Genomic DNA, 15,501 nt, shown 5'->3' with positions numbered 1-15,501 from the left:
CTACAGAAACAGTCCACAATCAACATCTATCGGAGGAGAAAATTAAAACAACAATAACAGTAGCAGAAGTTCAAAAACTTTCGAGTAGCAGAAGCCTGTAAAACTACTGAGGAAACAGCCCACTTGTCTGTAAAAAAATTCTGATGCTTAACGAGTAGCAGTCTAGCAGAAGTAAAGACAAAACTACTACCATCTAATTCGACAAGATAAAAATCTGGTGCTTAACGAGCAACAACAATAAGAAACTCAACCAAAAATATGCCCTCCTACTCACAATCTGCAGCGCAAGATACCCATGCATGCAGCTCAGTTCCCAAATTGTAGGCATTGCGTGCGTGCAGCTTACTTGCAGGGATGCAATCATGCAATGCAAGGAGATCGACATGGATCACGCGTCCCAGTTGAGCCTGGGCAGCGCCGCCAAGCTGGAATGGTAGCCGAACACGGTGCCCAAGCCGTCGTGGACCTGCTTCCCGCCGAGCTCCACCGCGGCCGCCGTCGCCCCGGTGCACCTGTCGTAGCGCACCAGCGCGCGGTGCCACACGTCCTCCCGCCGCCCCGCCGCCTCCCCGTCGGCGACGCGCGTGGGCGCGTGCGCGCACCGCAGCGCCAGGCCGAGCGCCTCCTCGCCGCCGGCCACCATCCCTCCCGGCACCACCGACCACATGAAGCATCGCTCCGGGGCCACCACGCTGGGGATCGCACGCCAGCGCCTCCAGTGCACGGCATCCCACCGCGCCGGCGCGCCAGCGCCGCCGTAGCTGGCGAGCTCCCACACCCCCAGCCCGGCGCTGCTGGCGCACGCCAGCCGGAGCCGGCCGCGCCACCCGGCGAGGTCCATGTTGCCCTCGATGCGCCCGCCGCCAGAGGCGCGCGGCGGCGGCGGCAGCGTGCCGGAGAGCTCGCTGTCGACGTCGTGCCAGACGACGTTACCCCGGTTGGTGAGCCAGTGCACGCGCCCGCCGGCGTACGCCGGCTTCGGCTGGAGCGCCTCGTACGGCGCGAGGCCCGCCGCGTCCCGCGCCGCGCGCCACCCGGACCCGGCCGCCCGGGACGAGAACCGGTAGAACCGGCACGTCTGCACGCCCTCCGCGACGGCCACGACCACGTCGTAGCCCCGCGCCGCCGCCGCCGCCGGGTCGTACGCGAGCCCGGCCACGCCCAGCGGGCAGTCGTACCAGATTAGGTGGAAGCTGCCCGTCGCCGGGTTGCAGACGCAGAAAGCGAGCCGCCAGCTCTCGCTGTGCACCGCCGTCAGGCAGAGGAGGCCGCTGGTGCACGCGCAGAGCTCGAGCCGCTGGTACACGCCGCCGGCGGTCAGGAACGAGAGGCTGGGGTCCGGTGGCGCGACGAAGCCGGCGGCGGCTCCGCCGCCGGGGGCGAGGACCTCGAGCCGGCCGCCGTAGAAGCGTGCGAGCGCGGCGGAGGCCGGCGACGGGCTCTGCGCCTGCAGCGCGGCGAAGGCGGCGTCGCGGAGGATGATGTCGCGCCACGCCTTGCAGACGGTGGCGAAACGCGCGAGCGACCGGACGGGGAGGCGGGGCAGGATGCCGTAGCAGATGAGGTCCTCGGGGAGGTTCGCCGCCGCCGCCGCCGGCGACGGCCGTGGCGGCATCTTGCGATTGCGGCGCCGGAATATTTTGGCGATCGACGAGGGGAGGAGCGGGGTGTATAAATAGGGACAAAACCCTGCCGAGTGCCGCCGACCTGTGTAAGACGCTTGTGTTGTGTCACGTTTTCTTCCTGTTTCGGAGGCGGAATATTAAAGGAAAGAACGGAAAGCGGCTCGAAAAAACAAAACTCGCCGCCTCTTCTATGTTCTACCACATCAAACGCGATCGAGCTCTCTCCTCGGCTCCATTTTGCCCGTCGTCGCCACTCCATTGTTCCGATTTAAGGCTCAAGCCAATAGGACGAGATCCTCGTTGCCCGATTTGATCAGCCTCCTTTCCCGACGAGGTGACTGCTCGGCAGCATCATCTCCCTCCTCCCGAGTCCCGACCAAAGATGGTGCCCGCACGGCCGCATCCACAGATCCTCTCTTCCCGGTGATGGCCCCTCCTACGAATCGTTGATACGCCTGGAAGGTTGCCGTACCGGTATCGGATACGGCGATACGCCTCTATACTCTCAATGTGCGTATACCGGATATTAATTTTAAAAAAAAATTAATCCTCGATACTTCGTCGGTACTACAAATACGTCCATACAATACGATACTTTTGGTAGTAATATCTCATTTTGAAGCCCAGTTGAAATTGGAGCTCATAAACAACGGCCCACCCTGAACCCTAGTCGCCAACCGCCTGCCGCTCTCTCCGCCTCTTCTTGTTTTCACATCTTGCCGCACCGCCACCCCTTGCACTGGCATCTGGATAGGCGCGAAGATACGTATGGTCGTCGGGATCAGCTGACCCTGATGAGCTCATGCTAAGAGCAAGTTTAATAACGCAGCTAGCAAGCGGGCTGTAAGGTTTCTCTCAGTCTTTTCCTAGCCCACTCGTACAATGGTTAGTTCTTCACCATTAATACATAGCCCACTTGTACAATGGTTAGTTCTTCACCATTAATACATAGCCCACAAGTCATTCTCACAAAATTTCTTGGTTCCTGTGCCCAAGTCCGATGTAAGCTTATAGCCCGCTTCTACTCTCTCACCTCTTCTCTCTCCTCCACGTCAGCATTCAACCAGCTTACAGCCCCTTATTATACTTGCTCTAACATCTCGTTCCCTGCAATATTTTTGCCAGCTATGCCCCCGTGAAATTTTTAGTATCCTGTAATTTTTTGCCAACTATGACCCTGTGAAAAGTTTATGTGACCTCGGCAGCCCAGCTCGTCCAGTGATCATCGAGAGTACAGCTAGCACTCCACTTCTTGCCATATAGATAATGGAATTAGATTGTTTAATTTATTATAGGTGGATCAACTCTAGGCAACATGTTTTTCCATCGTACAATCAAAATTTCCTCAAAATAGCTTAATATCTACAGTTTTATCAAGTTTGAGTGGTGAGATTTTAGGGGATTTCATTCTTTTCAAGTTACAATCTGGAGCAAACACAATATTTTTTTAAATAATACAGGAGCACTGCAGATTAATTTAAGAAGGAAGGAAGCCAGATTTTACAAAGTTTCGATTACGTAAATCAAAGATTAACTCACACAATAGGGGCCAAATCATAAGTAACTAAGAAAGCTCATGCCTTCCGCAGGTCACAACTCTCAACAACACTTCCTCCTTGACTAAGCTAAACGCCTGGACAGCAGACACCGATCTATGCTAAAAAATTCTTCGGTTCCTCCCATTCCATAGATTCCATTCTGTGACTATTAGGAGCGCAGCAACAGATCTTTGCTTACTGAAGGTGAAAGGCTGCAGAGTGTTGGACCACCAACCCTACACACTATCTTCATCTGCTTGTGGCACCTAAAACTTAAGGTTAGACCAGCTTGACACCAAGTGCCAAACCTCTCTAGCAAAGTAGCAGGACAAGCACAAGTTTTGTCCAAGTGATCTGTTGTTTCCTGTTCCTGATCACAAAACAGGCAGATCGGATTGCAAGACCAATTCCTGATCATCAACTTATCAGCTGTTAGAATATTTGCTTGTATGAATAGCCATGTCAAAAATTTGTTCTTGCCCTCTGCATGAGCACGCCATAAGGATCGGACATCAAAAGCATTGTGTAGTCCATGAAGCTGAACTCGATAAGCGGATTTCACAGAATATATGCCATCCGTTGTCCACCTCCACACCAAGTCATCCGAATCTTCACTAAACTGAAAATTTTGAACTGCATCCCATAAGCCAATGAATTCTGCCATCTCCTAAACAGTTTTCATTCGCCAAAATCCGTCCAGTTGTGATTGGTCAGGTCTTTTCTAACTGAATTATTCTTCCGCCACACTAGCTTATACAAAGACGTCACCAAATCCCTAGGAACTGCTCCATTCAGACAAGAGCATTGCCAGAATTTTATCCTTCTCCCATCTCCAATGGAAACCCGAGTGCTAGCTCTGAACAAGCAGCGATCGGTGTCGTCATAAGGTGGGTTTGTACCAACATATGGCTGATTCGGTTCTTTCCATGCATACCAAAGCCACCGCAAAAGCATTGCTCTGCTAAATAACTCAAGATCAATAATACCCTGCACCTCCCAGATCTTTCAGCGGAGAGGCCTTTCTTCAGTTGACCAAGCAATATCCTCCATTAGCCTCTTCAGATCCTTTCCACATGAAATTTCGCCTCAATATGTCAAACTTCTTCAGAGCCCATTTCTTTAGAGCAAAAACAGTCAGGAAGTACATAGGGACCGAGGTTAGGACTGCGTTAAGTATTCCTGCTCCATTGATGTATTTTCCTTTCCAAGCTGGTAGTTTGGAGGCCAGTTTGTCCAGTAAAGGCTGAACATCAACTCTTCTGAGACAAGTGAGACTCAAAGGAAGCCCCAAGTATTTGTAAGGGAAGTTCTTTACTGAGCATGGAAAGCTCTCCATGACTTCTTCAAGGTCCAGACCTTCACATCTAATTAGATAAACTGCACTTTTGGCCAGATTAATTCTAAGGCCACTTGTCTGTTCGAAGATGTCAAACATTTCTCTGACTATTGCATCACCTTCTTTTATTGGATTGGCAAATACTGTTGCATCATCAGCATCGAGGCTCACCCTTATCTTGGCAACTCTGTTATGAATGGGTTGTAATGCAGATTCTTGTTCGGCTAGGGACAACATCTTTTGAAGAGGTTCCAAAGCAATGATGAACAGAAGTGGAGAAAGAGGATCTCCCTATCTGAGGCCAGATTTGTGATAAAATCTCTTCCCTTGGGAGCCATTGAGCAGCACTGATGAACTGGCTGTGGAAAGTAATGTTGTAACCCATAATCTCCATTTAGGTCCAAATCCCAGAACTTCAACAATTCAATCAACAAACTCCAGTTTACCGAGTCAAATGCTATGGCAATATCTAGTTTTAAAAAGAGAGTTGGCCTCTTCTTTTAATGGTGTTCTCTAATAAGGTTCTGAGTGTAAAGGAAATTGTCATGGATGCTTCTCATCCTAATGAAGGCACTTTGATTCCTCAAGATGATCTCTAGTAGACAAGGGGACAATCTGTTGGCCAGCAGTTTAGATAGAATCTTAGCAACACTGCTGGCAACATAGTAGGTTAAGATGTTTCATGTGCTTATTGTAGAAGAAGTTAACTACCAACATGTTTTTTGATAATTCTCCAAGAGGTTCTGAAAAATCTCCCAATATATCCATCGGATCCTGGAGCCTTCTCAACATGTAAGTTGTGAACCACTTCCTTGACTTCCTCTTCAGTGAATTCATCCTCAGCCACTGCAAACCATGCCTCGGCAGATTCAGTCTTTCCCAGTTCAGAGTGGCATCCCTACTCTCCGCAGAGCCCAACGGACTTTTCAAATGCTAAAAAACATCCTTTTCCTCGTGTAAATGCACCGATCCATTTTGCGTGACCAGGCTCTCGATAAAATTCTTTCTCTTCCTTCCATTCACCACAAGGAAGAATAATTGTAAGTTAGCATCCTCAGCCTCAAGGTAAGAGTAGGGGTGGTAACGGATCATGGCTCTCATGCCTCGTTCACAATCCAACTCAACCCTAAATATATTTAGCTTAAAATCATATATATTTCAGTCTCGCCCTTATGGAGTCCGATCCTTAAAATTGGTAGGCTAAATTAGATGGCCCTTTAACACGCAACGCTGGTGATCGCCGCGAGCTTCCGCAAAACTTTCGAACCATGTGCACATAGGGCCCAATCTTTCCATAATTTCCTTCCCCGTTTCCCCTTTCCCTCTAGCCTTATCCCTCCAAGACAGTAATCCCCCCTTTCCCTCTAGCCTTATCCCTGCAAGGCAGTAATCCCCACCATCCCGGCATGCTCTCTCTCTGGGAAGATGGGCAGGAGCCCGGCCCCGTGCGACGAGCATGAAGCACCGGTGGGTGAGGTCGCCGCGCTAGACAAGGTCCCTGCTCCTTCTGTTTCACCGCCGGTATGCGGCTCAGACTCCTTCCCGCTTCCCTTTTCGGTGGAGGCAGCGTCCGGGCAAGCTGGGGCAGCAGTGAAGAAGTTGGCCGGAGATGAGGAGCTTCGACGGAGAGCTTTGGTGCAAGGCGGGGCGCGGAGAGGAGGCTCGGAGACAAGAAGCTCCGACGGAGCCTGTGCAAGCAGTGGGATGGAGGCGGCATCTGGAGTAGGGCGGATCCTGACGAGCAGCGGCTCACGGTAGAGGATCCCCTGCGAGTGGCGGTGAGAGGTGACGCGCGGTGGACGGCGGATCCCAGCGAGTTTTTTTATTTATTTGAATAAATTTGTTGCGTATAAATTTGATTTGTTGCACAAATTTGTCCTATAAATTTATGCGTACAAATTTGTCCTCTAAATTTATGCGTACATGTTTGTTGTATAAATTTGTGCGTACAGATTTGTCGCATAAATTTGTTGCATACAAACTTGTTGCACAAAATTATCCCCTAAATTTGTGTTTCATTAATTTTGCTTCCAAACTTTTATATACAAGTTTGTTGCAAAAGTTTGTTTCAAGATTTTTGTTTCCAAGCTTTGTCTCCAATTTTCGTCCAAAGAACCGGCGCACGCAAGAAAAGTGTCGAGAAGCTCGGGAAAGGAAACGTCGTTGGTGGTGCCGCAACCTGTCGGACTTCGATGGTTAATTTCCCTCCTGGCGCGCGCTCTTATTAGAGCAAGTACATTGCTATAAGTCAACGGTCTCATATGTCGTCTCATGCAGTGCCACGTAGGATTTTTAATGATGTGGAGGATGGAGAGCGAGGAGAGAGAAAGAGGTCGTTGCTTCGCGAAATAACCACCTCATGAGCTAAATTGTAAGACTACGAGACAACTTAACAACCATTGTACGAGTTATTGTTGCCATGCAACTCATAATATTTTATTTTTCTTATGCACAAATTAAGGAATTATATACCACTACCAGACAACTTATAGGATAACTCATTGTACAGGTCGCCTGTTAAATCGTCTCAAGATTACGTGTCAATGCATGAGACCGCCTATTAGACGCCACCAATGTACTTGATAGGTAAAAGATTCTAGACTGCTGTCAGATTCGTAGTTCCTCTACCGCTGTCATTGCTAGGAATCTATTTTTCACCTCTCTTCTTCTAAGAGCTATCTCTTCCGCGCTTAGAGGCCTAAACTCTTGAACCACATCTGGGATCTCTGTCGATTCCTTACCTGCTACCAGAAGCAACTTATTCGGCCCAATCAGGGATTTAGCCCACTTTTGATACTTACCTCAAAATGTTAGGCTGGGAAATTGTCCAAAGGGCTCCTGGCCGCGGCTTGCTAATCCCGATTCCCGATGGAAATGAGGGTCGGGGACGGGGACGGGGACGCGGACGCGGCAGGGGTGCGTGCGCCTTTTCTCCCGGCCAGGCGGCCACCAGCCGGTTGGCTGGCTGGCTCGCTCGCTCGCGACAACGCCGATGGCAACAGCGCGCTCGGCTGTGCTCGGGTGGCGGTGGGCACGCAGCGCCGTGCTGTTCCCAGCGGCGGAACGCCGGAGCGGGGCGCCGTTTTCCATTGACTGCTCGCAGCTAGCATTCGTCTTATGCCTCCGTGCTTGGCGAAACGGGGGTTTTATCGAATCTTTACGGCCTTGCCTCGAGTAGTCGAGTTGGTCTCTATACCCAGAGGAATAACCTTTGGAGCAGAAGCACAACTCCCAAAGCAATTTCTCTCCCAAATTCCTTCATATATTACTTACAAGCTACCAAAAGTTCCTCCTGTAGGAACCAAACGCCCACCAAACTGCGCAGGACAATCTCATCAGGTGTCCCATATCATGACGACGGCGATGACGGCCACGCCCAGCACCACGGCGAGCCACCTCCCGACCGGCGTGTCCACGGCGACGGGCCTCCGGGGCTTGTAACCCTTGGAGAGGAGGTGGTTGATGGAGACGTAGACGAAGATGCCCGTGGCGAGGCCCATGGAGATGGCGAAGATCCAGTCGGCCACCCGGCCCTGCGTGGTGGCGTCGATGACGATGCCGATGGCCACGCCGATGGGGCTGGAGATGGCGAACGCGAAGGCGTAGGCGAAGCAGGAGAGGAAGGGCCGGTTCGGGAGCATCCGGAGCAGCGCGATGCCCATGGCGATCGCCGCGAAGATCTTGTGCAGGCTGATGGTCCACAGCGCCTTCCACGCATCAGCCTTCGTCTCTGCACAGATGAACTCAGGTCAGTGCTCTGTTAACTGCTAAGTTTCACCAAATATTGGAGATGCTAAGTTAATGAAGCCTCAGAATCGTACACAGATTTTCAAAGAATTTACTATTTTGTTTATATGGATTGAAATGGGTTCCGAACACCAAGACAGAACGCTTGAAATACATTCATAATCCAGATCAAATAGAAAACTTGAGGGAATTGTTCAAGTGAACGCTGAAGTACGGTTTAGGAAGTGAAGTCCAGAGCATCTGGATGGGCATCTAAATTCAAGACTTCTTTCGAAAGGTCTAAATCCTAGACTGGAACAAGTAAAAGTGTGCATGAAAATGACTGAACTGAAACATCGCGGGAACAAATATCAGGAAAGAAAGGCAATAACGACAATTTTGGGAGAACGATCGGCATACTATTCCGTGGTGCTCAATCAGTAGGCTCCGTTCGCTCTGACTGAATTGCGAGACACTAACCCAACTTTGACAAAGAGCAAGGTTAAATTCCACTTTGGTCTTTATCACAACCATGACATCCAATTAAGACTTCAGACTCAGTTGATCCTTGAAAGTATGTCATACTTCCACGCATCGCATTCTCATTTATATCTATCATTGAATATCTATTCTTCTACTCGGACTAAACTAAGATCGAAAACTTAGCCCGTGGGGATGACAGAGACATCTGGTGATGACTCACAAGTCAAGCAAAGACCGCGTCGTCTGCAAGCTGGAATCAGAGAACAAAGCAGGGAAGCATCTATACATCCCTATTGGCTCTATCGAGCTTGGCCTTACCGGCGACTCCGATGGCGATGCCTTCGAAGACGGAGTGAAAGCAGAGGGCGGCGATGAGCAGAATGCTGTCGCCCAGGGTGTTCGCGTTGTGCAGCATCGATGCAACCGAGTGATCGGATCCATGTGCCTCCTGCAGCACAACACAAATCAAGCGACGATAAAGATCATAAGGCTCTGTACAGTGTTAGGAAGTGGGCATGGTCCGACTTGGTCACATAATGAGTTTAGAAACTGAAGTTAGTAGTACTAGTAACTTACAGCTGGTTGTGGCTCAGAGCTGGTGCCATTTGTGGCGCTCACCTTGCCCTCCTCCAGCTCTGAACGAAATATATAAAAAGAAGAGGTGAATTATAAACTTCTGAGAATAGTAAGCATCGATTGAATACAGTTCATGCAGGAACAGAATTGCTTTACAGAGAAAACGTGACAATCAATGTACAGTAGAGAGTGACAGATAGCCTTCTCTGATTGATAACCGACTATTCAGACTTGTAATATAGATACATATTCTCCTCTCGTGTACGCATTTTGATTCCACGCATAATTGAACCAGATAACTCTCGTCCCGTGACACCCAAACTTGTTCGTTTCGATCCAGTCCAACTGAGTCTCCCCTTAATCATTCTCACAACATGTCGAGCGGTAAAACATGTCGATTATATGAAAGAAAGAAGAAAAAGGAGTCTCAAGAACAGGATTATTGCTGCAATGCTGTATAGTGCAGAAACCTGAACTTGCACCCTGTCTTGTGTATTGGTGCAGTCCAGAGTGATTACTAGCAGCCCAACTAATCAGAGTGACTACTGCACTATCATCATCACCTCCGCAGAAAAAAAATGGTAAAGCCCAACCATTTCCAGTGGACGGGCAATTGGGTTCGGTTAAAAGGTAGCGGTAAAACAGTAATGGGAAGTTTTTCCAAGAGCCCCCACTAATCTGAATTTGCAGCCTGTACTCTGTACCAGAAACTACCAACCCGGCAACAGCAAAATGTGACGAAGAGTGCATTAAACCCAACCCCCAGTCGCCAGCTTCAGGACAGGCGAACAGCACACCGCCCAGCTCACCCGCCACTGTCAAAAGCAGAGCAGAGCAGAGGATTGCTATCTACCCACGTACTACCGACACGTGACTCGCGGCGCTGTTTAGTGTTTTACTGACCTGCGCCGCCGGCGGAGGATCCCGGTGCGGTGCGCCCCCGGGAGACGACGTGGGAAACGACGACGTCTGCGAGCGTGGTGACGACGTACCCCGCGCAGGCGAGCATGAACGCCCACGGGTAGGCGCTGCCCGGGAGCAGGTCCCCGAACGTCTCGTTGGCGTCGCTGAGGAAGTGCATGAGTGCGGTGCCGAGGAAGACCCCGCCGGCGAACTGCGTGCCCAGCGCGAGGAACGCCTCGTTCCAGCGCATGAAGTAGGGGGACACCCCGCCCAGCAGCGTCCCCGCGAACACCGCCGCCAGGCACCACAGCTTCGCCGCCACCAGCCCGCGCGCGCGCAGGTCGGGCTTCGGGGAGTCGCCGGCGCCCGCGTCGGGGTCCGGGTCCCCGCCGCCCCCGCCGTGCGCCCACGCGGTTGTCGCGGCGGAGCGGCGACGGAGAGGCAGATGAGGAGGTGGCTGGTGGTGGCGCGAGCCATGGCGCGCGTGGAGAGGAGGAGGTTGGTGTACCAGGCAGGATTCACGAATGGTGAGTGAGAGGGGGCGCGGCTCGCGCGGGGGGACATGGATTTATGGAGGATTCTGACGTGTGGGCCTCGCGGTAGACGCCGGTGGTTGGTCGTCGCGTTTGTACTTCGTACCGCAGCATGGAGGGGGGATCCTCGGAGTTGGATGTACTACTCGCATCAGTGTGAGACACTGACAAGGTGGGCTAGATTCCGTGGGGCGCGTAAGGCAGTGGGTGGGTGGGAAATACGAGCAGGTGGACGTGCGGCGATGGTTGTACGAGCAATCACGCGGGGGAGGTGGGAAAAGGGAACGGCAGGGAGCCAAGGGAACGGCGTGCCCGGCGGGCGGTAGACGGGTAGTACAGACAGGGACGGGGTGGGGTTGGGTCTTGGAAAATCCGTTAACAGCCGCCTGCCTGGTCTCTCTGGCCTTTCCCAATTGTGCCCGCCATGAATGATCCTCTGCGGTGTTGCGGTCATTGACTCCTGGCACGCGCTTCCAATTAGATTGGAGTAGCATTCCTATGGCGGCCTTTTGTTTTCACAAAATATTTTGGAGCTGGAGATGGGGTTCCAGCGTATACACGCGTGGCTCAAAGATGGAGCTCAAACCACGTAGTGCATAAACCATATCAAATACATTAACGTGCCGGCTCATCAGATATACCTATTCAAAATACATTGTGTTTACATTATCGCATTATAGTTTATAAGAAGTCAAGATGACGTTTTGATTAATAGCTTAGGGCCTGTTTGGTTAGGATTGCTTATAAATAAGTTGCTTATTTGCTTATTGTAGTTGCTTATTTATAAGTCTAGGTGTTTGGTTTGGGTTGCTTATTTGCAATAAATGAGAGTGGTATTGACACATTTACCCCTGATCCACCCCATTTACCTCTACCCCTACTAATTACCAGCTCCTTCCTTGGCTGGCGTCAGAAGAGGGCAGCGGGCGCGGGCGGCGGGCGGCGGCGGGGTGTGAGCGGCGGCGGGCGGCGGGCGCGGGCGGCGGCGGGCGCGAGCGGGGTGCGGGCGGGAGCGGCGGGCGCAGCGGCGGCGGCGGGCGGAACCGGCGGTCTGAGTGGTGACGGGATAGAGGAGAGAGAAAGGGGAGAGAGGAGAGAGAATGAGGGTAGGAGGTGTAAAAGTGCCCATAAGAGCAACTCCAAGAGTATCCTAAAAAATTCTTCCCCAAAACTATATATTGGGGGTTCTCCCAAAAAAAATTTCCCCCAAAAACATATCACTCCACAGCAGATCGCTAATAAATAGCCCCCAATATTTCAAACACGGGCCACGTCATCGTATTGGGCCCATCGGAAGGGACGCGCGGGCGTGCGGGAATCAGGATTGGGGGAGGAACACCAACGCTAAAATATACGCGGTGGCAGGTTGTTTTTTAGCGTCGCTAAAAAATTGGGGAATGTTTAGGTGGATTGTTGGAGTTCATTTTTTCTCTCTTTTTTCCTAAAAAAGGTATTGGGGGTAAGATTAGCAGTCTCTTGGAGTTGCTCTAAGCAACTATAAGCAACTCCAAAGTTGCTTATTTGCTTATGCATAAGCAACTTATAAGCAAGTCTATAAGCAAGGGTGTTTGGGTCATAAGCAACTTATTTGCTTATTTATAAGTTGCTTATAAATAAGCAATGCTAACCAAACAGGCCCTTATATAAAAAATATAGTACTTCTGCTTAGATCCTGTCTGTCTGTTTCTATTATATAAGCTGGATCATGGTTCATAGAATCATCGGCAGTGGTAGGATCTTAAAGCGTTTTTTATCGTAATACTCATAACTCATGATCAGGACCTTAAAGTTTGACCGATCAGAATCATAAAATCGACGTGTGTTTTAGTATAACAAACACATGCGCTTCTCGTTTCTACTTAGTTGAGACGTGTAAATCAAACCGCAAAAGTGTTGCGTGCCTTTTCCGGCCATCCATACAAGATCCATCCAGGAATATATATATATAAAAACATATAATTAACAATAACATGGCTACGGCATTGTTAGTTTGTTACCCGACCAGACGAGTGCATCAACAAATGATGCCGGAGGGACGACGACGACGGAGACAAGTCAACAACAAACAAGCAGCCAACTTGGTGCATATCTCATCCTACAAACAGTATGTATCGCGCAGACGGATCCAAAGGATCCCAAAGTGAAACTTAAGTTTTTTATTAAAAAAAAGAAAGAAAAAGGAAAAGAGTGACACTAGACTCGGCCTAACATTATGTACGCATTACAGAGAGCAATTTGCCCCATACATGGGTTATTAAATGGGCACACAGTACTAAAATCCTTAACATGCCAGCTCTAGCAAAACGAATATAATGGTAGATGATCCAACGATTTTCATGAAACCATTGAAAAAATCGGGGAGAACAAAGCCCGAGCTAGGTGGGGCAATTTGTTTCTCAGCTTTTGCAGTGAGGATGTGACGCTTATACTTGTCATCGCTACCCTAAAAATGAATTCTTCTGTTTATTTTAATAGACATATTAGGATTTTAAAAATCCTTACAGGTACATTTTGATCATCAATCTCTCTTATGATATATCAATGTTATTGTAAAAGATATTTGAAATACGAATTTCTGCATATAATATTTATACACTAAGTACATATACAATTTGGATTAAAATTTATATCATTTGAATTTTTAAGATCCTCAAACATATTTTAATTTAAATGGAATTAGATGCACGGGACCAGTTATTTCTTTCATGTTTCATACGTTGCAAAGAGCAAATCCAGTGATGTTTTCATATGCTCCCATATTCAGCCCAAGCCCATGTTCCCCTCGCCGGCCCATCTCAGTACCCACGAATCCGCGACGGAACGACCTGCCGCCACTGTTCCATATCCACAACAATCCTCATCCTGTCATCCGGCCACCACCTCCGCAGTCGGCAGTTCCTCCCAGTCGGCGCTCCACCACCACCGCCGCGTGCCAGGCCGCACTGCTGGACCTCTCTGCCTTCGACGACGCGCAGCGTGGGGCATCACGGCTGTCCGCAGCCTCTTCCTCCAAGAAGCTCCACGGCCGACGACGCCCGTCGCAGCTCGCCACCATTCCACCAAGGATTGACGAGCGAGGCCCGACGGCTCCTACCACCCAAAGCTGCAAGCTTCATCTCCGGTGAGATAACTTGTCGCTTACTTTGGACGGTGCAGCAATTGAGGGCGATAGCAGAGAGGGAGAGGGAGAGATGGATGGGCTGACGGGCAGCGAGATCGCTGGCTTCGTGGTGGGTGGCCTGCTGCTCGGCGCCACCATCGCTGCGCCCAAGGTCGACGGATTCATTGCCTCCTCCCAAAGAAGGTCCCCTTCCCTTCCCATTTCTCCGTTGCTGCCTTTTGTTTCATTAGCCCCAATTGTGTCGTTTAGTATCTTGATGAAGAAAGATAGCTGCACTGTGAGTTACTGTTTGTTATGAATTATGAATAGGTGCAAACAGAAGTCAAATTTAGTTTGGAGTAGAAGTAAAGATGGTTTAAGATAGAATAGTAGGGGAATTAGAAAAAGGGTGGAGAATTTTACATGGACAATAAGTATGCATACAAATATGCACAGCTCGTGCTCCCAATTCAGTTAAGTGTTTTCATCCCATACATAGTTAACCTCAGTTGGTAGCCTGCTACAATATGAGGGTTACTCTACTGAGTCTTATTTCAAGGTGCATAAGGAAATGAAACAGAAGCTAAGTTCAATGATTCAATCACAGCAACTGTTCTGGAAAAGATGTACTTATGTAGCATATCAAACTATCAGTAGATGACTTATGCTCAGAAAACCTAAGGCAAAATTCCTTGAGAAGAAAAAAAAATGCCTAGTGCAAAAAAAAAAGCAGAGTACAAGCATCAGTCATCAGAGTCTCTGATGCTTTGCACTCTGCATATCCTTACCACTCATCCATCTTTTATCTGAGCAAAATACATATGAACTGCAGGTCACTAGGTATGTGTAAGAGGTGTGGTGATCTTCGGATAGTAGCATGCTCACAGTGCAAAGGAATGGGTTCAGTTCGGAAAGGAGGGCTACTTAATTTGGGCATGCTAGATGATCTCTACGAATCACTCGGAGCTGAAGCCAAGACTGAGAATTTGATTCCTTGCACTAAGTGCAGATCCAAGGGCCGTCTCTTGTGCCCAGAGTGCTCGAAGGTCATATGACCCTTAAATAATAATGGTGCAAGGAAATATAAGGTTCTCAGTTAAGCTTATAAATTTTGCTGCTTTAATGTGTCAACAAATTGGTGATGCAACAGTCGAATGCAGTCTGGTTTTTCTTCTTCATGATTGCATCTTGATGTTAAGTTGTAAACTGCAAGTTTTAATATGTCTCAGTTGCTATTACAACTTGGTAGAGAATGAAAGCACATATTTTTTTTATTATCAACATATCATGCAAAATCGTTATGCTCAGCAAAGCATGTTAATGTCTTGCATTGAGATAGTGGGTACAACAGTTACGGTGATTCGTTAAATGTACAAACTGAAGTCTGATGTACAAACAGTTAATACTTTGCCTGGAATTCCATATATTGTATTCAAAGAACATATTATTAAAAAATACATGTTAATGCCAAAGTTTAAGTGTTTACACAGATAGTCTCAGCCAGGCTAGTTCCTGTTTTTGTTTGGACCATTAACCCATGGTGCCTTTTCTTGGTTAATTGTATGTAGACTGAAGCCCTGCACACCAGGATTTCTTTTGTTGTTTATGGTTCTTTTTAGAAGATCGACATGTTATAAGGTTCAGCCATAGCAGATAGAGTGGACGTGATTGTCTTTCTAGC

At 49.2% G+C, this 15,501-nt stretch overlaps 1 protein-coding gene and 1 long non-coding RNA gene across 2 annotated transcripts; one reads left to right on the top strand and one right to left on the bottom strand.

Moving 5' to 3' along the window:
- Positions 1-7,628: 7,628 nt before the first annotated feature.
- LOC101765671 (zinc transporter 2) lies at positions 7,629-10,731 on the bottom strand. Its single transcript, XM_004983982.4, has 4 exons — positions 10,188-10,731; positions 9,285-9,343; positions 9,027-9,156; positions 7,629-8,229 (listed from the first exon to the last, which is right to left on the bottom strand). Exons 1-4 carry the CDS (start codon positions 10,435-10,437, stop codon positions 7,835-7,837), a joined length of 834 nt encoding a protein of 277 aa, XP_004984039.2. The 5' UTR covers positions 10,438-10,731; the 3' UTR covers positions 7,629-7,834.
- A 2,833-nt stretch (positions 10,732-13,564) lies between these two features.
- LOC111255823 lies at positions 13,565-15,260 on the top strand. The gene is made up of 2 exons (XR_002675871.1): positions 13,565-14,024; positions 14,653-15,260. It is a non-coding gene; the product is annotated as an uncharacterized LOC111255823 (long non-coding RNA).
- The last annotated feature ends 241 nt before the right edge of the window (positions 15,261-15,501 follow it).

Source organism: Setaria italica, chromosome IX, assembly GCF_000263155.2.
Source record: "Setaria italica strain Yugu1 chromosome IX, Setaria_italica_v2.0, whole genome shotgun sequence".
NCBI classification, from domain to species: Eukaryota; Viridiplantae; Streptophyta; class Magnoliopsida; order Poales; family Poaceae; genus Setaria; species Setaria italica.
This window is presented reverse-complemented; position numbering and strand designations above follow the sequence as displayed.

Coding starts and splice junctions, on each gene's coding strand:
- LOC101765671 (XM_004983982.4), bottom strand. CDS start 10,437: ATGCGCTGGAACGAGGCGTTCCTCGCGCTGGGCACGCAGTTCGCCGGC. Junction 9,344..10,187: donor ATCCTCCGCCGGCGGCGCAG/GTCAGTAAAACA, acceptor TATTTCGTTCAG/AGCTGGAGGAGGGCAAGGTG. Junction 8,230..9,026: donor CATCGCCATCGGAGTCGCCG/GTAAGGCCAAGC, acceptor TCATCTGTGCAG/AGACGAAGGCTGATGCGTGG.